This window comes from Mesocricetus auratus, unplaced genomic scaffold (assembly GCF_017639785.1).
Source record: "Mesocricetus auratus isolate SY011 unplaced genomic scaffold, BCM_Maur_2.0 Super-Scaffold_100007, whole genome shotgun sequence".
NCBI lineage: Eukaryota > Metazoa > Chordata > Mammalia > Rodentia > Cricetidae > Mesocricetus > Mesocricetus auratus.
The window spans coordinates 9,363,731-9,387,887 of NW_024429191.1; the positions used below are offsets into that span (position 1 = coordinate 9,363,731).

The window sequence follows — 24,157 nt, forward strand, 5'->3', positions numbered from 1 at the left end:
TGGAGATTGTTCTGGAACTAGCTCTTGTACACCAGACTGGTCTCGAACTCACAGAGACCGCCTGCCTCTGCCTCCTGAGTGCTGGAACTAAAGGCACGTGCCACCACCGCCTAATTTAGTATTCTTTTAAATAATGTTTATTCATTTTGTATGCATTTGTTACCCACATATCCTCTGCCGAGGAGGACAGAAGGACAACTTTGGAATCCCCTGGCTGCATGCTGCCATGGGTGCTCTGAGCTGAACACCTGTCCTCTAGAGCTATTGACAGCTGAATCATCTCTCCAGCTCTACCCTCATACCACCCCAGTGTGGGTATATGTGTGTTTTGTGTTTTCTTTTCTTGGTTTTGTTTTTGGAGACAGGGTTTCTCTGTGTAGTCCTGGCTGTCCTGGAACTCACTCTGTAGACCAGTCTGGCCTCGAACTCACGGAGATCCACCTGCCTCTGTCTCCCAAGTGCTGGGATTAAAGGCAGGCGCCACAACGCCCGGCTGTGTGCTTTCTTGAGAGACCCATTGAGTAGCATTGTCAGGTTTGGAGTGTGTTAAGTAGATAGGATGACCTTGAGCTTTTGGGAATCCTCTTGCCTCTCATTCTAGAACGTTGACCTTAAAAACGTGTGCCACCATGCCCTGTGCGTGTTAATATATTTAATAAGGCAGTTCAATCACTTTCACTAATCCCAGAATATGCTTATTTGCCTCAGAGAAACTTTCACCTCATTCCCTCCAAGCCTTAGAGCACTAATCAATTTCCTGTCTTTGTAGATTTTCCTCTTTTAAATACTCCTCGTAAATGAAAACACAACTTGTAGTTCTTGGTATTCGTTACCTAAGCATGTTTTCAAGCTTTATCCAAAGTGCTGGGCTTGGAGTATTTTCTTTCATGTTAGTTTTGTGTTAGGTCCTGCGCACAAGGATCTGTTTGAAGACTGGAGCTGCCTGCAGGACGGGAAGGACAGCAGCTTCCCAGCGACTCAGCAGCCGCTGGGTAGGCTGCGCGCGGGGATGGGGGTGAGGGTGGGGGTGGAGGGCACCGTGATGAGCTTCACCCACTCCAGGTGAGCGCTATCTTGTGCATCACTTCCGAGCCTTTGCAGCATCCTCTTGCAGAGGTCCATGAGATGACGCAGCAAGTATTTATTGACTAGCTATTGTGAAGGCTCACGTCGGTGGTCTCTCCAGGAGAAGAGTGGAAACGCACACAGTGACACCCAGAAACAAACAGTAAGCCGCAGTTGTTGTTGTTGTTTTTTAAATTTATTATTAATGTAGGGAGCGTGCTATGGCGAGGGTGTAGCGGCCAGAGGACAACTTTGTGTAAGTTCATCTTTGAGTGGGTTTCGGGATCCAGCTCAGATTAATAGGCTTTGCGTCCCAAGCTCCTTTATCTGCTCAGCCATCTCTTCCGCCAGCTATTGGCGTTTTCAATGTCGTGACTGTTGATTACAGAAGGCTGGGAGCAGAGAAAGCTACTGATACCGGGGAAGCCTCAACAGCCAGAGGACCTCAAAAGGGAGCTTGGGAAGTGGTAGCCCTCCCGGTCTCACTTAGCCTCGCTGTAGCCGGTAGGGGACTGACCCTTGTAATACCCCGCCCACGCGCTTCGCGGCAGTCACTGCAGCTTGATGGGTGGGGCCTCTTAACTCCGCAGCAGAGAGGGCGGAGCCTCCTTCGCCCCCTAGTCTTGTCTATAGGGGGCCCTGCAGAGCAGAGGGCGGAGCCTTTGGGGCCACCCCTTCCCATACGGCCCCACCTACCAACGACCCTTTAGTATTGGGCTGAACCCAGACGGACGCCCTTACTTCAGGCCCCGCCTACTGCGGGATCTGCAGCGCAGAGGGAGGAGCCTGTGAGAGCCTTCTCTTCATCCAGCCCCGCCTACGGTCGACTTGGAATCGCAGGGGCGGAGTCTGAAAGCGCACCGCCTTGCGCGGCGCCGGGGGTGAGGTAGGAGGAGGAGCCGATGCTGGTCTGCAGTGCAGCGCGAATGCGCGAGCAGGCGGCCAAGGCCCTGAGGTGCGGCCTGCCCCAGAGCGCTGAGCAGCTGTCGCACCGCAGACAGGCCACGGCCGCCGCGGTATCCTGCCCCGGTCCGCATCATGAGGTCCGCGGGCCCCTCCTGAACTGCGGCTGCCGGCGCACGGGGCCTCGGGGAGCCGGGGCCATGCGCGGGCTGCGCTGACGATGCCGCCCGGCGCGCCCGCTCGCCTGGCGCTGGCCCTAGGCCTGGGCCTGTGGCTCGGAGCGCTGGCCGGAGACCCTGGGCACGGCTGCGGGCCTTGCCCGCGCCCTTGCTTCTGCAGCCTGGCACCCGACGCCGCCTGCCGCGTCAATTGCTCGGGCCGCTGGCTGCAGACGTTTGAGCCGAGTCTGCGCATCCCTGCTGACGCCACCGCGCTGTGAGTAGCTGCGCCGAGGCAATGCAGGCGGTCGGGCGGTTGCCATGGCGGCGGGCGGCCTGGCTAGAGCATCATGACTGGGTCCTGCGGGAGCCGAGCTGAAGTAGATAGGGCCCTTTCTGGAGCGGTGCAGCGCTGTCGGCCGCAGGGCGTGGGCGCGGTTCCGAGCTAGGGCCGCAAGACGCAGTGGGGCCTGGCCGCTCCCAGGGCGAGGCTCCAGTAGGGATGTCGGCCCGACTAAATAAGGAAAACCTTGGACCTCAGCCGGCGTGACCCAGAAGGGTAGCCAAAAATCCCAGTTTCTGTGAAGACTGACGTCTTACGCTGCGGGGCTTCTCAAACAGGAGCTACAGCTAGCGCGTGGGGCGTGGTAGGAGGTTTTGTAATAAATGTTATTTAGAGACTAATTGAGATGCATTCTGGGGTAAGGGATTTCTGTCAGGGTTTAGAGATGGCATCTAGGGGAGGAGGCAGACAATTTGATGAATGTGTAAGGATTGTCTATGCTTAAGGAACAAGGTGGATTCAGCGAGCTGCAGGCTGGTCCCGGCCACGTAAAGAGTAGTGCTAAGGAGTAGAGGAGGGTATGATGGGAGTGGGCCTCAGGTAGGGGTCCATTTTCTTAGGAATTTAGGGAAGAGAAATTGCCCGGAGGGGTTAAAACATTTGACACCTGGCCAGTTTTGTATTCTGAAAGTAAAACAGTCTCATTGAGAAATTGCCTTTAGCTAGGCTTAACTAGGCTTTTTAAATAGATTATCTCACTTAATTCCTAGTCTAATTCCCTGGAGTGTGGTAGAGCCAGACCCCTGTTTTACAGGCAAGGAGACAGAGTTGGAGATGTGATGTAGTTTGTTCAAGGTATCACATCCTAGACATAATAGCCTCAGGTTTGGACCTTTTGTAGTGCCGGGGACCAGGGTTGGATCAAGAAAGATGAGGACGACAGATTGCTGATATTTGTTTCAGGGCCTGCTGATTCCAACCTCTTAGATTTCCTGGGCACTTAAGCTCCAGAAGTCCCTACTGGAATCCCCTCAGGAATTTATTACTTGTCTAGGTCCATTAAAATAGAGCTGGGCCCTTTCATTGGGTTTTATAGTGCTCTTGGGTGAGTCCTTCTTAGTAAGGAGCTTCACCCAGATCTCAGCCTGTCATTGTGCTTCCTGACTGGCATTTGTGGTACAGCTGTATCTGGAGATGGATCCCCTCTAGCTATCCAGCAGTACCCACATAATTGCATCAGATCCATACCCACCTCTTATTAATGGATGCTGTAAATAAGGTACCTCTCTCTTTGCTGGCTGGCATCTCTGGGGGTCAGGCCCAGCTCCTATTGGTTCCCACTTCTCCAGCCCCTACTGGCCTCTCAGGAGCTGTCTAGGGAAGGAAGGATAAAGGTCTACAGGTCTGTGTGCTCTCTGCAAACAGTGAAGCTTGAGCTTTTGCCCTGGGTTTTGGTGCAAGAGGTTTTCTGAGAGCTGATAACTTGGCCCAGCCTTCTGAAGGTGTTAGCCTTCACACTGTGTGAAGAGTTGTTAGAATAACCTCATGTGATGGATGGGTGAAGACGCCACATTTTTCTTTCTACCTCCAACACTGCTTCTAAGGGACTTATGGAGCTGGGAGAACCAACTGATAGGAAGCTGAAGCCTCCTTGACAGGTGTTGGGTTCCCCTGCTGGTTCTCCAGGTCAGTCTGTGTCCAGTAGGCTGTTCACCCTGCAGACTACTGAAAATCAGAGAGACAGTTTTCACTGAGGAAGGAGGACTCGGAGAGCAACCTTTCAGGCCATTGTTTAGGTACCCGAGGATCATTCCTTCCTTTCCAACTATCCCCAGGCCCCTCTGTATGTGTGTGACTCCTTGGCAGGACAGCTGGTTGTCTGAAAGCATAGCTTCCCATTGTTCCTTGGCTTAAAACCATGCTGCTGCTTAAGAAAGGTGGCATTACTGGAAGAGTGCTGCTACTTGACTGGCTTTGGGCTTTACTGTGGAGCATTTTAGTGTAGAAAGTAGTAGAACAGAGTGACGAATCTCACCCTTCTTCCCTGTCATTCTTGCCCTATGTTTTGAGCCAAAGACTGGCATCTTTTATCTTTGAATGTCTATCATAATACCCAAAACACAGCTAAACTAGGGAATGCTTCCCCGGTTCTATTGGATGCCAATTGTGGGTATTTTTGTTTGTCTCTCTTTTAAAGTTTGTTTTGAGAGAGAGAGAGAGAGAGAGAGAGAGAGAGAGAGAGAGAGAGAGAGAGAGAGAGAGAGAGAACGCTACATAGGGTTTCTTTGTGTAGCCTGGATGTCCTGGAACTCACTCTGTAGATCAGGCTGGCCTAGAACTACATAGAGATCCTCCAGCCTCAACCTCCTGAGTGTTGAGATTAAAGGTGTGCACCACCACCTGGCATGCACTTGTTTCTTGAAACAGGGTCTCTCTATGTAGCCCTGGTTGTCCTGAAACTCTCTCTGTAGACTGAGATGACCTCAAACTCACAGAGATCTGATTACTTCTGCCTGTCCAGTGCTGGAACTATGTGTGCCACTATGCCCAGCTGTTGGGATTTTTTTTCCTTTTTTGAGACAAGGTCTCTCGTAGCCCAGACTGGCATTGAACCTTCAAGCCTTTTATCCTCTTGCCCCAGTCTTCTAGAACAGGAATTACAGATGTGTACTACCAGGCCTGACTCTGGATTTTTGGTAATTTAAATTAGGGTTCAAATGAGGTCTATATAGAACAACTACTTGATGGCCTGAGTCCAGCTAATTGTTAGGCCAGTTCTCTCTTTTTTTTTTCTACTTTTGATTCATGGAAGAAACTAACTTTTTTGTCATTAGGTTTCTGACTAACAGAGCTGTGAGCTCTTGGCATGTCCCTGTCCTCTGTGTATCCAGCTCTGTTGTGGAGGGCCACAGCTCTGTCAGGTCTCTGTGGCCTCTGTGGCTTGTGACTACAAGGCAGGACAATTTTGTTGCTAAAGAAAGCTCTCTGGAACACATTAGGTGTAAATTGTCTTTTGGCTTCAGATGGGGTTGTTTTAGATATCATTTCTGGGTGACAGGTGCTGCAAATTTTGGTCAGGATAATTTTAGTTCAAGCCAGCCTGAGCTATATAGATAGGCATTGTCTTAAAAAAACAAAACAAACAAGCAAAAAGGAAAAACCCACAGTGAAATAGCACTCTATTAGTACTAAAAATAGTTTACTAGTATCAAAAAGATAGAGGGAGTTGTGGCGCACGTCTTTAATCCCAGCACTCGGGAGGCTGAGGCAGCCAGATCTCTGTGAATTCCAGGACAGTCAGGACTACACACAGAGAAACCCTGTCTTGAAAGCAAAACATAACCCCTCTGGAAAGTTAAGGAAATATAAATCTATGGAGACAGAGAAAGATTCATAGGGTGGTAAGGGTAGATGGGCAAGTACTGTGGGGCTTCTTTGTAGAATGGTGAAGATACTGTGAGATTAGTGGGGATGGTTACCCAGGCCTGTGAAGATACTAAAAACCATCAGATTGTAAATTTGAAAGGTGCCAACTTCATAGTATGCAAATTTTATTAGAATTTTTTGTTGATGAAAATAAGCTTTAATTAGACCAAATAATAAATATATATGAAGATGTAGAGTTTAGTCATTGGGAGGTCAAGTGTAGTAGTACACACTATTGTCCCAGTACTAGGAAGGCAGAGGCAGGAGAATTGCTACAAATTTTAGTCCAGCCTGGTTTATTTATGTATTCATTTAAAAAAATTTTTCTCTGTATTGTTTTGGAGGCTGTCCTAGAACTCAATCTGTAGACCAGGCCGGCCTGGAAATCACAGAGATCCATCTGCCATTGTCTCCTGAGAGCTGGGATTAAAGGCGTGCACCACCAACGCCTGGCTCAGCCTGGTTTATATAAGAGACACCGCTGCCCCACTACTGCTGCACATCTTGAGAGACAAGAAAAAAAAAACTATAAGGAAAATACCCACGAGATACACTCCTTTGTTCCTTCAGAGGTGTATGCTGGGCTTCTTGTGTCCTTTTGGCCATTGTCTTTCTGTGAGGCTGTGGGATGGATTCTGTGGGATTGACCATGAAACTGAGGTTCCCAGATGTTGAAGTACTTTTTAGAAGTGATGTGGTCAGGGGCTGGAGAGATGGCTCAGCCGTTAAGAGCACTGACTGTTCTTTTAAAGGTCCTGAGTTCAATTCCTGGCAACCACATGGTGGCTCATAACCACCTTGAATGAGATCTGGTGCCCTCTGCTGGCATGCAGGCAGAAGATTGTATACACAATAAAAACAATAAAAAATAAAATATTTAAAAAAAAGAAGTGATGTGGTCAGAATGTTTTTTTTTTTTTACTTATTACATATACAGTGTTCTGCTAGAAGAGGGCACCAGATTGAATTGTAGATGGTTGTGAGCCACCATGTGGTTGCTGGGGAATAGAACTCAGGACCCCTGGAAGAGTAGTCAGTGCTCTAAGCCATCTCTCCAGCCCCTATGGTCAGAATGTTTTACAGCTAACCACAATGACCGCACTCAAGTTGGTTAATAGATGGCAAGAGATGGGGACCTTTGAAATACCCAGGGGATCAGATGGATTGTTGAGGTACTTTTTCCCAGTTTCTTTTTCTTTTTTTGTATTTCAAGACAGGTTTCTCTGTGTAGCCCTGACTGTTCTAGAATTTGCTCTGTAGACCAGGCTGGCCTCAAACTCACAGAGATCCACCTGCCTCTGCCTCCTGGGTGCTGAGATTAAAGACATGCGCCACCAGCCAGCTCCCCCTTCCCCCTCGTATTTTCCAAATAGAGTCTCACTGTATAGCTCTGGCTGTTCTGGAACCCACTGTGTAGACCAGGCTGGCCTTGAACTCACAGAGATCTGCTTGCTTCTGTATCCTAAATGCTGGGATTAAAGGCATGCAACACTACTCCCAGCTTCTCCTCAGTTTCTGTATGTGTTCCAGGGGGTTCCTATGCTTGTTCTGATCCCTCTGTCCCAGTTCCTTTTTTTCCTGGAGGGAGGCATGGGAATCTGTTATCAGTCTTGGTTTTATGTCCCAGCCCTTGCACTGCCTGTGTGACCTTGGCTCAGCCACTCAGCCTCTCTGAGTGTCAACTTCCTTGCCTATAATGTACCTTAGAGTGGATTGTGGGGCCTCAGAGGTAAGGATCTGTGGTGCATGGACAGGTTTAGGCATTGGCAGCATGCTAACACTACCACGGTTTAGGTAGGTCCCCTTTCTTCTCCATGTTTCCTGGGGGTTGTTCTCTTGTCCTCAAGTACTAGCCTTGAGGAAATGTACCTCAAGATCACTGTAAGCAGGCAAATTCCTATTTATACCTCAACATCTCGGTCAAGGAGAGCAGAAGCCCAACCTCCTAGCCCAGTAACTGTGTATGGCATGAGGCATGTGTGGTGGTGGTGTGTGTATGATGGGGTTCTTGCTCTAATGCCCAGGCTGGTCTTTAATGGGCTCAAGAAATCCTCTTGCCCCAGCCTACCACGTACTGGGACTACAAGGCATACACCAAGTATGCTGGGCTCCCTCCCATTTTTTTGTTTTGTTTTCTTGAGGCAAGTTCTCACTTTATAGCTTTGACTAGCCTAGAGTTTGCTGTGCATAACTCAGCCTCTTAAGTGCTGAGTTTGCAGGTATGAGCCACTACACCCAGCTTCTTTGTGTTTTTTTTTAAATTTACATTTGCTTTAAAATATTGTTTTACTAGCCGGCACGGCTTTAATCCCAGCATTTGGGAGGCAGAGGCAGGTGGATTGCTGTGAGCCTCCAAAACAATACAGAGAAACCCTGTCTCGAAAAACCAAAAAAAAAAATTGCTTTACTTTAATTTTTATATTTTATTTATTTATTGATTAATTTTTGAGGCAGGGTTTCTTTGTGTATCCCTGACTTGGAACTTGGAACTTGCTTTGTATCCCTGGCTGGTCTGGAACTCAGAGATTCACCTGTCTCTGCCTCCTGAGTGCTGGGATTAAAGGTGTGCACCACTATGTCCAGTTCTAGATTCTATTTTTATTCATGTGTATGTGTGATATGTTTGTGTAAGTGTCTGCCACATATGTGCGAGTACTCTTAGAAGCCAAAAGAGGGTGTCAGGTCTCCTGGAGCTGGAGTTACAGGCAATGTGGCTACTTGAACCTGGATTTAGGACCTCTGGAAGACAGCCCTATCTCTTAGCTGCTGAGCCATTTCTGCAGTCCCGATTTTATTTAGTTTTAGTTGTTTTTTGAGATGGGGGTCTCATGTTGGCCTCAAACTTATTATATAGTCAAGAGGAGCCTTGAACTTCTGATTCTCCTGCCTCCATGTCTCTCATGTTGGGATTGCAAGTGTGAACGACTGTGCCCTCCTTCTTCTTCTGTTTTCTTTTTTTCTGTTTTGTTTTGTTTTTTTGAAAACAGGTCTTACTGTCTCATTCTGTGTCTCTTCCTGGTCTGGAACTTAGTATGTAGAGCAGGCTGGCTTCTCATGTGGCATCAGTTACTCTGCTTCTGTCTCACTAGTGCTGGGATTATAGTGGAAAACCAACATAGCTAGCTTTCCTTTTACTAGCCTCAGATTTATGTCTTTTTATGCATTGGAAGGCATGTGTAAGGCAGTACGACTGTGTTGAAAGCACACTATGGCATGTGCTCTAATTTGGGTGCTGCGTTACTGCCCTGCATTCTGCTCCCATGTGCCTAATGAACCTTGGGTTTCAAGATTGGGCTCTTGGGGCTTTTTAGGAAACTCAAAATGTATGTGAGCCTCAGTTTCCCTTTGTTGTTTTTTGTTTTTGTTTGGAAGAGTGCTTGACTTGGCATTTGGCATCAGTCTTCCTGCCTGGTGTTCCAATACCTGTGCTTCCATGCTAGGCTTCGCCTTCTGGGTGCTCTATACAACACAGGCAAACACAATGCCTCCACCTGGGCTTCCTGTGTAGCCTCCTCCTTCCTGCCATCATGTGACTCTCACTAAGTAATGCTTGAGCCTCCCTGAACATTCCTGAGGCATAAGGGGCTGTTCTGCTATCTCCTTTCTTTATCCCAGGATGTCTTTGCTGAGAGGGAGAGGAGCATAGTGACCCTGGCTCCTGAGGGAAACCTTGGCTTGGGTTGGGTTTCAATTGAGGAAGCCATTTTGGATGGAGACACATTTTCCTTTCCGGAACATTGCTGTGGCCAACATCAGCAGCAGGAGCCCAGACAGCCGGCCCGCCTAGTGCTCTGGAATGAAAACACCCTGCTTCTCCTGCTGCTGTCTGGGGTGTTGGCTGTCTGGGCTCCATGCTCAGGCCTGGCCTGCCTCAGCTGTCCGTATGGCTCCAGCTGGCCTGGTGTGGGCGCCACGGGGCGTGAGCAGTCTCTCTGAAGGACAAGATACAGCTGGAAAATGCAGCTCATGTCTTTTCTCAGAACACCTCGTTCTTTTTGGCTAGTGATGCCCAGGCACTAATTGCCAAGCAGAGGGGTGTACTTGGGGGTCAAGGTAGGCAGTGCTTTCTCTCTCTGATAAACTCCTATGGGTTGGATCCTAGCAGAATGTGGTATCCATAGTGCTAAGAAGGCAGGTTGGACCCTGTGGGGCCACCTTGGGAAGGGCTTTGCCCCTCTGGCAGTGGCAGAAGCCAACTTCTGGTTGCATCCTTTATTTAGGTAAGGCTTATCAGTAAGGGACCACTTCGCTGTAGTAGTAGTAGAGTGGTCTCGAGGGTCCTGAGTCACCAGTGCCCTGGTCTTGTGCTGGTTCTTGCCCCTAGCCATGCCTGACCCCCAAGTGGTTGATGTGTGACTATGGCTGGACTGAGGCTCCTGCCTGTTACAGGACACCACAGCCCCTAGAAAGCCAGGGCAGCAATTATGTCCCATCTGCCAGTTGACACTCTTTCAAGATCTTGAATCTACTGACAGCCGTGGACATGTCAGGTAGTGTGGAAGAGGTAGTAGGCTCTCTGAACGGTGAGATCAGGGTTGGAGCAGCTCCTGCCCTTGCTGAGTGTAATGGGACAGGAGCAGCCATACATGGTCTTGGCTTGTGTCATGATGCATGGACATTAGGAAGTGGTCTGGAAAGAGACTAGTGGAGTTAGTGCTGCTTATTTTCCATCTTTTGATCTGAATGAGTGGCCTTAATGCCCCATTTGTATATGGAGGTGAGCAGACAGACCTTCCTCCCCATGGGGACAGTGAACAGCTCTTAGAACAGCTATTTCTTGGGTTAGAATGGGCTTGTTCCTCATTATGAGGAGAACCCACTGCTTATCACATTCCTTCTGGTTTTGGTACCTGAGTCTTTCATCTATTCTTGCTTGTAGGTCCCAAGAAAATCCTAGGCAAGTTATGTCATCCCCAGCATCTCATCCTGGCTATAGTTTAGTTGTGGGAGAAGTTAGTACTTGTGACAAAGGACTTTTTTTTTTTTTTTTTCTGAGACAGGCTTTCTCTGTATTGCTTTGGAGGCTGTCCTGGAACTTGCTATGTAGACCAGGCTGGCCTGGAACTCACAGAAATCCACCTGCCTCTGTCTCCCGAGTGCTGGGATTAAAGGTGTGTGCCACCGATGCCTGGCTGACAAAGGGCTTTTTAAGGACAAAAAGACCCTATAGAACATCTTGAAACAATGTGGGGCCTCTTCTGCTCCCCAGTCCCTGGAACTATGAGGTCCTACAGCCTGACTGAGGGACTTTGCATATGGCATTTCCACTGCCTGAGTCCTGATGTACTTTCTTTGTTAACTCTGACACTGAGTTCCTCCCTGTGTGCCTAGTCCTGGTTTGGAGTCAGGTGAGAGATGGGCCTCAAGATGCATGCAGAGTGATGACTGTCCTTTCTGACCCTCTCCCTAGAAAAACAGTTCATATAGTCCAGATACTGTCCCGTCTTTTCTACCACCAGTGTTTTTCTTCAACTCCCTCTTTCCTAAACTTGAATTCATTAATTTAAACATCATTTCCGGCCCTGGAAGCCAGCCTTGCTTGCCATAAATAGAAGGGAACAAAAAGCAAAGAGAACAAAAACAGAGCAAGGATATTAGACTGGCTCTGCTGCTAGGCTATGAAAGACCCCTTACTGCTGAAAGGCACCCAGCATGAGGCCAGCCTAGGGCCTCTGCCACTCCGCCCAGACCTAGAGCTGCCCCTCATGGTGGCTTCCCTTTCCTTCTGCCCTGGCTCTGTTTGGGGATGTTTATAGGGGTTCATCCTTGCTTGTTGAGGGGACTCTTGTTTTCCCAGAGAGAGAATAAAGCTGGGCCTTGGAGGAGTACTGGGGGCTTTTTCTCTACCATGCTGGCTTAGCTTGCCAGAGGGAGAAGGCAGCTGGCTTCTGTGGAGTAGGTTACATAACATCCACAAGCGGCCCCTCAGAGCTGTTCCCCTTGAGCCCTGTTTCCAGCATGGCGGCCAGAAATGGGCTGGTGGGGGGAGCGGTGGTTGGCACTCACCCGCCTGTTGACCACATGCGTCTGGAATGTGCAGATGTTTCCTTTGGGGCTCCAGCTGGCCCTTAAATCCCCCCTACCCGCTACATCTAGACTAGGGAATGGGCACCTAGGCTACTCCCCACAGCAGAGGAGGAAACCGAGGCTGCTTAGCTGTTGGTCTGGGATGCATCTTGTTGTGGGCAGCCTGTTGTGGGCAGCTCCTATTGTAGCTCTGGAATAGGGCTGGTCCTCACAGTTGGCCAATCTTAGTAAGGGCTTGCAGTGTTTGCAGGGACCCTCCTTGATATCCACGTTTGCACAGACCTACACACTTGCCTTTATACTATTGCTGTCCTGCAGAAAGGTGCCCTGAGATTGCCTGCCCCCTTGTCTCACAGCATCACCCCAACTGGTGTAGCCTGTATGTGGAGGCTCAGTGAGCCCCCAGTTCCACTTTTTTTTTTTTTTGGTTTTTTGAGACAGGGTTTCTCTGTGGCTTTGGAGGCTGTCCTGGAACTCGCTTGGTACTCCAGGCTGGTCTCGAACTCACAGAGATCCGCCTGCCTCTGCCTCCCGAGTGCTGGGATTAAAGGTGTGCGCCACCAACGCCCGGGCCCCCCCCGTTCCTCTTTATTTGAAGAAAGTTGGTAGTCAGAAACAAGATGTCTCATGGGATGTGTGAGCCCATGGACATATACTTGGGGAGGCTGGGGTCCCTCCCATCAGGTTAGGTAGCCCCATGGAAATGGCAGTATTGGGACATGAGTTGTCCTCTGTCCCTTACCCCACTAGAGTGTCTGATCTGGAAGGTATGGGGTCCACATGTATAAGATATGGAAGATCTTTATTTACCATTCCCAGTATAGTTACCCATCATGGAACAGGAGGGGAACAGCAGATAGGCCAAGTTGGAAGCACTCCACATCCATGTAGAAACTGAGGCTATGTCTATCCCAGTGATGTAAGCAGTATGGAGGTGGTCTGCCAAACTGATAGATAGTATGAATATTTGCCTGTTACTCCAGTGTGTGTTGAATTCCAGCTCAGGTCCCCTCTAGCCGTGACTATGGGGTTTCTGTAAGTTGCTGGCTTAGGTCTTAGAGCATCCAGAGTACCCAGGTGGCCTGTGCCCTCTCAGGATGTTCTAGCTAGGCTGCTGGCTTACCTCCTTATGGCAGGTAAGGGGCCAATGATGCTGTCCCTTGCTTCCGTGCACCTTCTGCCAGGATACTTCATGTCTGCCTTTGTCTTGTCTCTGATCCTTACAGGGAATCCAAATATGGTTCCTGGGCATCAGACTATAGTGACATCATCTGGCAGGAAACGAGGCCTTCGAAGATGGGACTAGTCAGGAGTTGGCCATATTCTTAGAACTGTGATGGCAACAACAGATGGAGATGTGGAAAATTTCTGTTCAGGGCCTCTGGGCAGGGACCTTATGTGTCCCTCTATTTTTCCCCACATCCCTCATACCACTCTGTCTATTGGTGCTGATCTCTAACCCTGGGGGTATGAGTCAGTCCTGTCCAAGCTGTCCTGTTCACTACCCTGGGTTTGGGAGCTTGGCTGAGCAGAGTCCCTATGATTCTGTTTCTTTTGGGGGCCATAGCCCAACTCCAGGTGAGACCTGGGGAAAATACCACAAGGTAGCTTCTTGGGAAAGGAGCCTTGGTGCTTCTGTTGGGCTTGGTCTCACTGGAGTGTCTGGTTGGATGAGGAATTGAGTGTTCTTAGATGAGGGAGGGGTGTTGGTACCCTGAGGTGATGCCCTCCCATCTGCTTTCTTAGGTGACACTAGCAACTAACATTCAGGATGGCTTTCTGAGAAAATTAAACTTGAGAGTTAGTTCTTCCTTATTTCCTTCCTCCTCTATTCTTGGAGGCTGGGCTGGAAAGCCCCAGTGTTAGGGACAAATATAAAAGTCTGCCTAAATTGGTCTCTGTCCCTGTCTCACTAGCCTTTCCAGGGTCACTGCTGCTCAGTCTACATCCTAAAATGCAGGTTTCTGTGTTATCATCACTGTAGCCAGTGGAAAGTCCTTGCTTAAACCTGGCATGACTGTTTCCTCTCACGTGGGAGCTTGGATAGCAGAGGTGAGATAAATCTAGCAAGGGGTCAAGGTGGTGTCCCGGAACATGCTTAGGGCTGGAAGTCACCAAGTCCAGTCTTATTTGTGTCAATCAGGAATTTGTTCATTGGAATGGTTCCCATTTATAGGTGGATTTTTCTATCCCGTCAGCCAGCTCATAAATAACCACACAGGGACTTCATATTAATTATGAAAGCTCAGCTGATATCTTAGGCTTGTTTCTGATTAGCTTTTATAATGTCAAGTAATCCATTTCTGTTAATCTGTGTGCTGCCATGAGGTTCCTTTACCTCATCTACGTACTGTCCATCCTGCTCTTCTGCTTCCTCTATGAAACTGATCAGAGTGACACATCTTCACAGTGTACAAAACATTATTCCACAACATTTTATTTATTGTCTAAATAAAAAGGTAAGGTTTTTTTCTTTTCAAGACAGGGTTTCTCTGTAGCTTTGGAGGCTGTCCTGGAACTTGCTCTGTAGGCCAGGCTGGCCTTGAACTCACAAAGATCCACCTGCCTCTGCCTCCCGAGTGCTCTTTTGATGAGTCCAAAGTTATGGACCTAATTTATCTTCTATCATAACTAAGGAAAACTATAACTATCTAATCTTCAATTCCATCAAAGACCCCAGAGGATAGAATATTAACTGAGTAAACACAAGTGTAGTGCAAGCCACTTCCAAAACTAAGAAACAACAGAGACATTGGCTGCCTGGACAGTGACCCTAGGGGGTCCTCTGAAATGTTACAGCATCTGTCTTCATATCTGACAGACTTTTGTATAGCATACTGTCAGCAGTCAATACAAGAACCACTTCTTTTTTTTTTTTTTTTTTTTTTTTTTTTGGTTTTTCGAGACAGGGTTTCTCTGTGGCTTTGGAGGCTGTCCTGGAACTCGCTTTGTAGACCAGGCTGGCCTCGAACTCACAGAGATCCGCCTGCCTCTGCCTCCCGAGTGCTGGGATTAAAGGCGTGCGCCACCAACGCCCGGCTGCAAGAACCACTTCTTGTCCAAATGACTAGGTTTGCCATGTTGAAAGCAAACTCCATATGGAGTTTCTTTGATACCCGTCATCCTCTCTGAAGTAAATTGGTGCTGCCAAGAGCAGACATGTCTCACTTTCATAAAAAGCCCTGTGTTAACAAAACATTTTAAGCCTGACATGGTGGTGCATGCCTTTAATCTCAGCACTCGGGAGGCAGAGGCAGGTGGATCTTCTGTGAGTTTGAGGCCAGCCTGGTCTACAAAGCAAGTTCCAGGGATGCCAGGGCTGTTACACAGAGGACCCCTGTCTTGAAACGCCCCCCCTCAATTTAAATACCATATTCTGTAGGTCTTTGAAGTGTTTGAAGACTGTCTTATCTATCTAAAACATATCTCTGTTTGACCTTGAAAACATACCTAACATGACTACAAGTTTGATTGTTATATGTGACTGACTACTAACCTGTATTTCTTTATTTTCCTAGATAGTTTGTATTAGTAACTTTCAAGGTCTAGAAATTTACATTACATTGTTAAATGAGCTGCTTAAGTACAATACCTTAAACAAGGGTATAAACATATGTAAACTCTGTTTTAACAAAAATAACCTTAAATTTGTATCAGTATACAAAAATTCATACAAATATAAAATATTTGAGACTAGTGTTTGTTTAAAAGTAGACTCAGCAACTCTGTGCGCCACCACCGCTGGCCTAATTAGCTCTTATAACTTAAGTTAACCAATGTCTATTCATCTGTGTGCTGCCTTGAGCTTGTTCACCTCATCTATGCACTGTCCATCCTGCTTCCTCTGTGTCTCCTCTTGTCTCCACCTTTCTTTTTCCCAGTGTCCTCGTGTCTAAACTGTTGACTGTTAAACTTTTTATTAAACCAATGAGAGTGACATATCTTCACCGTGTACAAAGATTATTCCACAACACCATTGATCTTTATACGTTCTGAGTGCTGCTTCCATCAGAAGGAAAGTCCTTCACTACAACTTGTTTTTCCTCTTTGTAGGCTGACAGAGGATGGCGGGGGGGTGGGGGTGGGGGTGGTGGGGGGTGGTGGGGTGGTGGGGTGGAGTGGGGGGTGCAGCCAATGCACAGGATTACCGTTTGCGCATGGATAAAGACCACAGGGATTTTATAGCATCCTGGACATTTCATATCCCATAAAGTAAGAATAGGAGCTCTGCACCAGGCGCTTACTCTTTTTGGTTATTTTTGAAATAGGATCTCTCTAGATAGCAGCTCTGGCTGTCTTGAAACTTGCTCTGTAGATCGGACCTTGGTCTCAGAGATCTGCCTGCCTCTGCTCGGATTAGGTGCTTCCTTTTAGATTTTCTCTCTCAAATTCTGGAAAGGGATGAAGGAGAGCCTTTGCAAGAGGCATGTTCTTATTGAGATGCCTTTTTGTTGTTGTGTGGTTGTTTGGTTGGTTTTTTTTTTTTTTCGAGACAGGGTTTCTCTGTATTGTCTTGGAGGCTGTCCTGGAACTCACTTTGTAGACCAGGCTGGCCCCGAACTCACAGAGATCCACCTGCCTCTGCCTCCCGAGCACTGGGATTAAAGGTGTGCGTCACCTATACCCAGCCTGCTATATTTTATTTTATTTTATTTTTTATTTTATCCATGATCTTTTGTGTAGACATTGCTTGTTTTGGAATGTAGTTGAGTCTGTTAGGTTTTATTTTGTTTTTAGATGAGATTTCACTCTATAGTCGTGACTACTCTAGAACTTGTAGTAATTCTCCTGTCTTAGCTTCTACATGTGTGTGTTACTAGATCTGGCTATATCACTTGTCTTTTTTTAAAGAAGTAAATAACCTGATGTCTAAACTACTTTTTTTTTGTGTATATGTGTATGTGTTGTGTGAGTCTGCCATGTGTGTGTGGATTCCTGGAAGCCAGAGAAGGTGTGGGGGTCCCTTTGGTACTGAAGTTACAGGTAGTTGTAAGCTGTCCAACCTGAGTGCTAGGATCCAAATTTGGGTTGTCCAGAAGAGCAGCAAATGCTCTAAACTGCTGAGTCCCATGTCTCTTGTCATGATGCTTTGTCTTTGTGCTTGCACAGGTTCATGCCTTGCAAATACTGTGATAACATGTTCTGGCTCCATCACAGGTCACAGGTGACTTGTTACAAGACCAGGCTCTGACTCTTGCCTCTGCAGTTGCTCTCGTCCTGTTTCTCTCTCGAAGCTCTCAAAGGCCAGTGCCTTTCTATGACTCCTTCCTCTCTGTCAGTCTGTCTGCTCCAGTTTATAATACATTAGAAAGTGGCACAGTTTGCCAGGCAGTGGTGCAGTGGTGGCACATGCCTTAATTCTAGCACTTGGGAGTAGTAGATCTCTTGAGTTTGAGGCCAACCTGGTCTATGTAGTGAAGTCCAGGATAACCAGAGCTACATAGTAAGATCCTGTCTCAAAATAAAGCAAAGGAATACTGTGTACCATATTTGAGGCAGGGTCTCTATTGGTCTGAAGCATGTATAATTAGGGCAGGCTGCCTAGCTAGCTAGTCCTAGGGATATGCCTGTCTTTACCTCTCTAGTATTGGATTACAAGTATGCACTACCACAACTGGCTTTTTTATGTGGATTCTGGGGAACCAAACTCAGGTCCCTCAGCAAGCTATTGCGCTATCTCTCCAGTTTATGTTCCATTCCCACATTCCTTCCTTCCTTCCTTCCTTCCTTCCTTCCTTCCTCCCTCCCTCTTTCCCTCTCTCCCCCAAACCTTTCTCCTCCTCCCCTCCCCTCCCCTCCCCTCCCCTCCCCTCCCCTCTCCTCTTCCTTTTTCCCCAGGTATGGTTTCTCTGTGTAGCTTTGGAACCTGTCCTAGAACTTGTTTTGTAGACCAGGTTGGCCTTGAACTTAGAGATATGCCTGTCTCTGTCTCCTGAGTGCTGCCTCCTGAGTGCTGGGATTAAAGGTGTGCACTATTACCTGGCTTCAATTCCCACATTTCTTTTTTCTTTTTCTTTTTTCTTTTTTTGGTTTTTCGAGACAGGGTTTCTCTGTATTGTTTTGGAGGCTGTCCTGGAACTAGGTCTTGTAAACCAGGCTGGGCTTGAACTCACAGAAATCCGCCTGCCTCTGCCTCCCAAATGCTGGCATTAAAGGCGTGCGCCAGCAACAGAATTCTTATATATATGTTCACATATATAACTAGCTTTGTTTTATTTATTTATTTTATGTTCATTGGTGTTTTGCCTTGGGTGTCAGGTCCCCTAGAACTGGAATTAGAAACAGTTGAGCTGCCACGTGGGTGCTATGAATACGGGTCCTCTGGAAGAGCAGCCAGTGCTCTTAATCATCAAGCCATCTCTTCAGCCCCTCTTAATAATTACTGTTATTTCCTATAGACAAACCTTCATGACATATTTTTTTATGAAGTCTGGGATGTCTCTCCGCTTTTCATGTGTATATAGTATGTGTATATTTGCATGTGTATACAAATATGTGTAGAAAAGCCATAGTTGTTGGGAATCTTCCTTGGTCACTCTTCATTTTTTTTTTTTGAGACAGGATGTTGTTGCTTGTTTTGCTCTTTTGTTCTTTTGGTGGGGTTGGGGTAGTGGGAGCACCTATCACTCAGCTCCCAAATAAATCCACACATGGAGGCTTATTCTTACTTATAAATTCCCAGCCATAGCTTGGCTTGTTTCTTGCCAGCTTTTCTTAAATTATTCCATCTATCTTTGGCCTACAGGAATAGAGAGAGATAAAAGCCCTTAGGCAGAGATGTTTGAAGAATTCTGAGCTCCTCTACCTCAGTTTCTCCAGATTAGTGTTTCTCATATCATTCATGAGAAAAGTTCTCTGGTGGCCTGTGAGAACAGGGGGCTTGTGGGGTGCAAAGCCATAGCTTTGGATGCTGGGAAGCTCCTGGTGAGAACCAGGTATGCCCTCAACTAGCCCAGAGTTCCTGTCCTGACCACAGTCACTTGTTCCTCAGAGACCTGTCCCACAACCTACTGCAGACGCTGGACACCGAGCTCCTGGTGAACCTCTCGGCACTGGTGGAGCTGTGAGTGTACCTTCCCTTTATGCCTGCCACACTAGAGGTTAGTCAGGGCAAACAGGAAGTGTTTGCTGCCTGTCACCAAAGGGTCACACCTTGTCCTATCCTCTTTTCTTGCAGGGACATAAGCAACAATAGAATTTCTACATTAGAAGAAGGCGTGTTTGCTAATTTATTTAATTTAAGTGAAATGTAAGTTGCTTTGTTTTTAGTGGGTATCAGTAACTGGTCTCTCGCCCCCATCATCTCCTCTGTCCTGCCCTGTTCCCTACCCCTCCCGGTTTTGAGAGTTGTGGGCAGTGGGAGGCTGATCTGTAGCCCTGCTGTCCTGGTACCCCACACTTGCCCTCCCCCGCAGAAACCTGAGTGGGAACCCATTTGAGTGCAACTGTGGTCTGGCGTGGCTGCCACGCTGGGCACAGGAACGACAGGTGCGTGTGGTACAGCCCGAGGCAGCCACGTGCAGGGGGCCCATTCCACTGGCCGGCCAACCTCTCCTCAGTATCCCCTTGTTGGACAGTACCTGTGGTGAGTGCAGGGGATTCAAGAGGACAGGGATGACATTGTTTTTCCTTTCTGAGCAGGACCCAGGGAGAGTGGAGCCACTGCTATGGTGGCAGATGAGCCCAGGGAAAGGCATACATGGGAAGATAGTAGCTAGGTGGGGGCTCTGCCATGGAGTTTAAGGAGAGTTGGTGAGGAAACAAGATGCAGCCAGGAGAAGGTAAGGCCCTGGGACCCAGTGTATTTGTCTGTTCCCAGGTGAGGACTATGTGGCCTGTCTCCCTGAAAACAGCTCGGGAGCTGTGGCAGCAGTCCCCTTCTTCTTTGCTCATGAGGGACCATTGGAGCCTGAGGCCTGCAGTGCCTTCTGCTTCTCAGCTGGTAAAAGTCTTGCGGCCCTCTCAGAACAGAACCAGTGCCTCTGTGGGTCAGGCCAGCCCTCCAAAACTTCTGCAGCCTGCTTGTCGTGGTGTTCCAGCATCTCACTGTCCTTCAACTCTGCCTGTGGGGGCCCTACCGTGCTCCAGCACATCTTTCCTGCCTCCCCAGGGGCTGCCCTGGTGGGGCCCCATGGACCCCTGGCCTCTGGCCAGCCAGCAGACTTCCACATCACTTCCCCCCTGCCTATCAACCACACACGCTGGGACTTTGGAGATGGCTCCCCTGAGGTGGACATGGCTGGCCCTGCTACCACCCACTCCTATATGCTACCTGGGGACTATCACGTGACAGTTGTGCTGGCCTTGGGGGCTGCCTCAGCTCTGCTGGAGACAGAGGTGCAAGTAGAAGTGGTACCTACTGCCCTGGAGCTTGTGTGCCCATCCTCTGTGTACAGCGATGAGAGCCTTGAACTTGCCATACGGCACCGTGGAGGCTCAGCCCTTGAGGTCACCTATAGTATCCTGGCCTTGGATAAGGAGCCTGCCCAAGGTGCTTACCCTGGTTCACCCTTCATGCTTCTCCTTCTACACTGGGGTAGGGGAGAGCCTGGTACTCCAGCCTCAGGCATACCTTGATTGGTGTCTTTTTCTTTGCTTATTGTCCCCTAGTGGTGCACCCATTCTGCCCCTCAGACACAGAGATATTCCCTGGCAATGGGCACTGCTACCGCCTGGTGGCAGAGAAGGCACCCTGGCTACAAGCACAGGAGCAATGCCGGACCTGGGCTGGAGCTGCTCTGGCCATGGTGGACAGTCCTGCTATCCAGCACTTCCTGGTCTCCCAGGTTACCAGGTACCTGTCCTCAAACCCTAGGAAGGCCAAAGTGGGTAGAGGTTGCTGAGGATGCTGGGTGCGGGTAGAGCCTGAGGCCTGTAGAGGCTTGAAGGTGAGCTGGGAGCAGCCTGGGGCCTTTGTGTCCTGCCCCACAGATGGCCATTGCTGGCGGCTCTGCATATATAAAGGCGGATGTGGGTGAGATCAGCTCCTCTAAACACTTTATAGGAAGTGTCACACACACGCTCCCAGTCTTTCCTGCCCCTCAAGGTGAGGGCCCTGGGTCCTGCTGACTGGTCTGCTTCTTGGTCACCACCAGGATATACTTCTTCCTTCGCAGACCCCTGTGCTCATCACCCTCTCGTACACAATGAGTGGCAGTGCTATCCATCTGTGGCCTTTCAGGCTCCTGTGCCTTGTCCCAGACTTGTAGGTCCTTATTCTGAGGCCCTGCAGTCCTCTGTGTCAGGGGTGGGTGGTAAGGGTACACTTCACCTTCCCTGGGAGTCTTTTCCCTGGGCGGGATGGGAACTACTGTCTTATGGGTGGTTACTCACATCCTTTACATTGCCTGTATTGGGCAGGGGAAATAGAGGTCCAGAGTGGTTAAGGACCTTCTCCAGAACCACTCAGTTAATGGATTACAGTACTCTTACATGGAACCAGGGCTCCATGTATATGTGTCCAGGCTTGTGCCTACACCTGAGCACCACTGTGTATACTTCTACATGTATGTTTCTCTGTATGTACTTGTGCCTAAACTGGGCCATGGACCTATAAACTTTGCCTCTCTTAGAAGGGCCTTCCTGCCTTGGTAAAACTATCACATAGCACCCATAGGTGAGACAGTCTTGGTCCTCTGGTGCAGCACTCAAGAGTTTCCCTTCAGGGCAAGGTCTGGTGGCCCATGAACCTGGTCCAAATCTGAGGTCTCCAGGAAGAGCTGGTCTCATACACATGATTCGGGTTTAATGTAGCCTATGGGCCTGGGTTTGTGGTTCTTGCTGGGTAACGATTCTGAGGCTGTTTCACCACCTGGAAAATGAAAGTGATGTGGCCCATCTACCAGGGTTTTGTGAGGAGTGTGTCCTCAGAGGTAAGGCAGAGATGCCCCCTGATGTCTGGTCCTCCATTGAATCTGCCCACAGGAGCCTGGATGTGTGGATCGGCTTCTCGTCTATGGAGGGGGCAGAGGAAGGCCTGGATCCTCAGGGTGAGGCCTTCAGCTTGGAAAGCTGCCAGAATTGGCTGCCCGGGGAGCCACACCCAGCCACAGCGGAGCACTGTGTGCGGCTGGGGCCAGCTGGGCAGTGTAACACAGACTTGTGTTCAGCACCACATAGTTATGTCTGCGAGCTAAGGCCTGGAGGTAATGGACTTCTAGGTGGCAGGAGCCACCCTTCCCTGTTCTTATCTTCTCAGGCTCAGTATTGACCATGTGCTTGTTGAATGTTTATTCTTATGCCTGGGTTGGGGCTGAACCAGAAGAAATACAGAGGGAACAAGATGGGGGCAGGGGGTGCGTAGATGGTTCTGCCAGGTGTCTCAGCCCTAGGTCCAGCTCCAACCTGGATGTTTTCCCAGTGTCACTTCTGCCTGGCTCTGGTACCTCATTGCATATTCACCACTCCTAGGGCCTGTGTGGGATGCTGAGAGCTTTCTGGTGGGAGTGTCTGGTGGAGACCTGTCTGGACCCCAGCATCCACTGGCACAGCAGGAAACTCTCCAGGGCCCCCTGCAGCCTGTGGAGGTAGGCCAGTCCTTTTGTGTTCCAGAACCCAGAGGCCTTGCATTGCTGTCTCCAATAATCAAGTTGGGAGCTAGGGATACGATGCAGGAGTAGAGCAGTTTTCTAGCATTAGTGAGGATCTGGGTTCAGTTCCTAGCACTCTAACCATTAAAAAAACAAGCAAAAAACCTTCAAGTTGGTTTTGATAGAGCTTGTTAAAATTGTTAGTGTGCCCAGTGTGACATTTGGAAAAATACTCAGCATCTAATTCTGTTATCTGAAGAAGTCTTGCTGTGTAGCCCAGGCAGATCTCTGTGAGTTCGAGGCCAGCCTGGTCTAAAGAGCAAGTGCCAGGACAGGCTCCAAAGCTACACAGAGAAACTCATGATCTTGCTTCAGCTTTCCTATTGTTCACAGATGATTTGATCTGATTTTTCTTCTCAAGTGATATGAAATGAGGTTTATGGTGGTCTTGAGAGGGCTATACTTACACCCTAAAGGAAAGAGCTGAGGCGGTCCCATCTCTTTCAGGTCATGGTGTTCCCTGGCCTGAGCCCAAACCGCGAAGCCTTTTTGACTGCAGCAGAATTTGAGACCATGGAGCTTGCAGGTCCTGTCCAGCTACGTCTGCAGGTGTACCGGCCCTCAAAAGAAGCAGGTGGGCCTCTATGAGGATAGGAATTGGAGACTTAGGTGGGCTTTCTGAATTATCTTATGCCTTCTGATCCCAGCTTCAGAGTAGACTGATGGCAGCGTCTGTAGAATTGCCAATTCTTATTCCCTTGTCCCAAAGACAGATGGGGTAGTGCCTGCTTGGGCATAATCTAGTGGCAGGAGAGTGATAATAGAAATTGAGGAACTGCTTATCCAGGTCTGATCTGTTTTGTTGTTGTTGTTCATTTTGTTTTTTGGTTTTTCGAGACAGGGTTTCTCTGTGTAGCTTTGGAGCCTATCCTGGCACTTGCTCTGTAGACGAGGCTGGCCTCAAACTCACAGAGATCTGCCTGCCTCTGCCTCCCAAGTGCTGGAATTTAAGGCATGCGCCACCACTGCCCAGCCCAGGTCTGGTTTTGTCCTGGGTGAGTGGGGCACCTGTTAGTGAATCAAGCTCCTAACAGCTTTCCTTTCCCAGCAGTAGCCCCAGAAGGCAGCAGTGAGCCTGACAACAGGACTGAGCTGGCCCCCAAATGTGTGCCCAAGGAGTATTGGTGTCCTGGAGCCAATGTCTGCATACCTTTTAATGCCTCCTGCAACCCCCATGCCTGCATCAATGGTTCTGTGTCGGGGCTGGGACTTCCCAGGGCCAACTACACGCTATGGAAGGAGTTCCTCTTCTCTGTGCCTGCAGGGCCTCCTACACAGTACTTGGTACGTGTCCTGGTGTGGCCCTGTATGTCTCTGACCTATATCTGCCCAGGAATCCTGATCTCTCACCAGATACCTTGGAGACTTCTTGTGTGCCCAGCAGCCCTACCCCCGATGCCCTTGCCTGCACCCTGCTTCAGAGCCCCTGTCTCATCTCCTTCTCGGGGCCTGCTTGTGTCTTCCCTCCCTAATATGCCTGAGAAAGTAATTTTCACCTGTGGCAGTCACTCTTGTTACTTCTTCCTGTTTGAGTCCCCTGTGTTAACAGTGTCCTGTTTGTCTCAGCCATGAGTGCCTTGGAGCAGGGACTCTGTCTGTGAAGTACCATTGACAGTGCTGAGCCCTGAGATGGATGTCCTGTCCATTCTTTCAGTAGTTCCTATAGTTTTTTTGTTTATCATGGAGACACAACACAATATTGCTTC

The 24,157-nt window shown here is 48.8% G+C and overlaps 1 protein-coding gene across 10 annotated transcripts in view; it reads left to right on the top strand.

Moving 5' to 3' along the window:
* The first annotated feature begins 1,953 nt into the window (after positions 1–1,953).
* The window catches only part of Pkd1 (polycystin 1, transient receptor potential channel interacting), a 48,164-nt gene continuing 25,960 nt past the window's right edge, over positions 1,954–24,157 (top strand). For 4 of the 10 annotated variants that reach the window (XM_040748253.1, XM_040748254.1, XM_013121636.3 and 1 more), the window contains exons 1-10: positions 1,955–2,403; positions 18,854–18,925; positions 19,040–19,111; positions 19,278–19,447; positions 19,682–20,353; positions 20,473–20,656; positions 21,787–22,007; positions 22,273–22,388; positions 22,899–23,025; positions 23,500–23,735. In XM_040748253.1, the coding sequence (XP_040604187.1) occupies positions 2,189–2,403; positions 18,854–18,925; positions 19,040–19,111; positions 19,278–19,447; positions 19,682–20,353; positions 20,473–20,656; positions 21,787–22,007; positions 22,273–22,388; positions 22,899–23,025; positions 23,500–23,735 (2,085 nt within the window). In that variant the 5' untranslated portion in view covers positions 1,955–2,188. Of the gene's footprint in view, positions 2,404–18,853; positions 18,926–19,039; positions 19,112–19,277; positions 19,448–19,681; positions 20,354–20,472; positions 20,657–21,786; positions 22,008–22,272; positions 22,389–22,898; positions 23,026–23,499; positions 23,736–24,157 lie in introns of those variants that run through there. The other 6 variants (XM_040748257.1, XM_040748258.1, XM_005081613.4 and 3 more) reach the window with 4 other exon arrangements.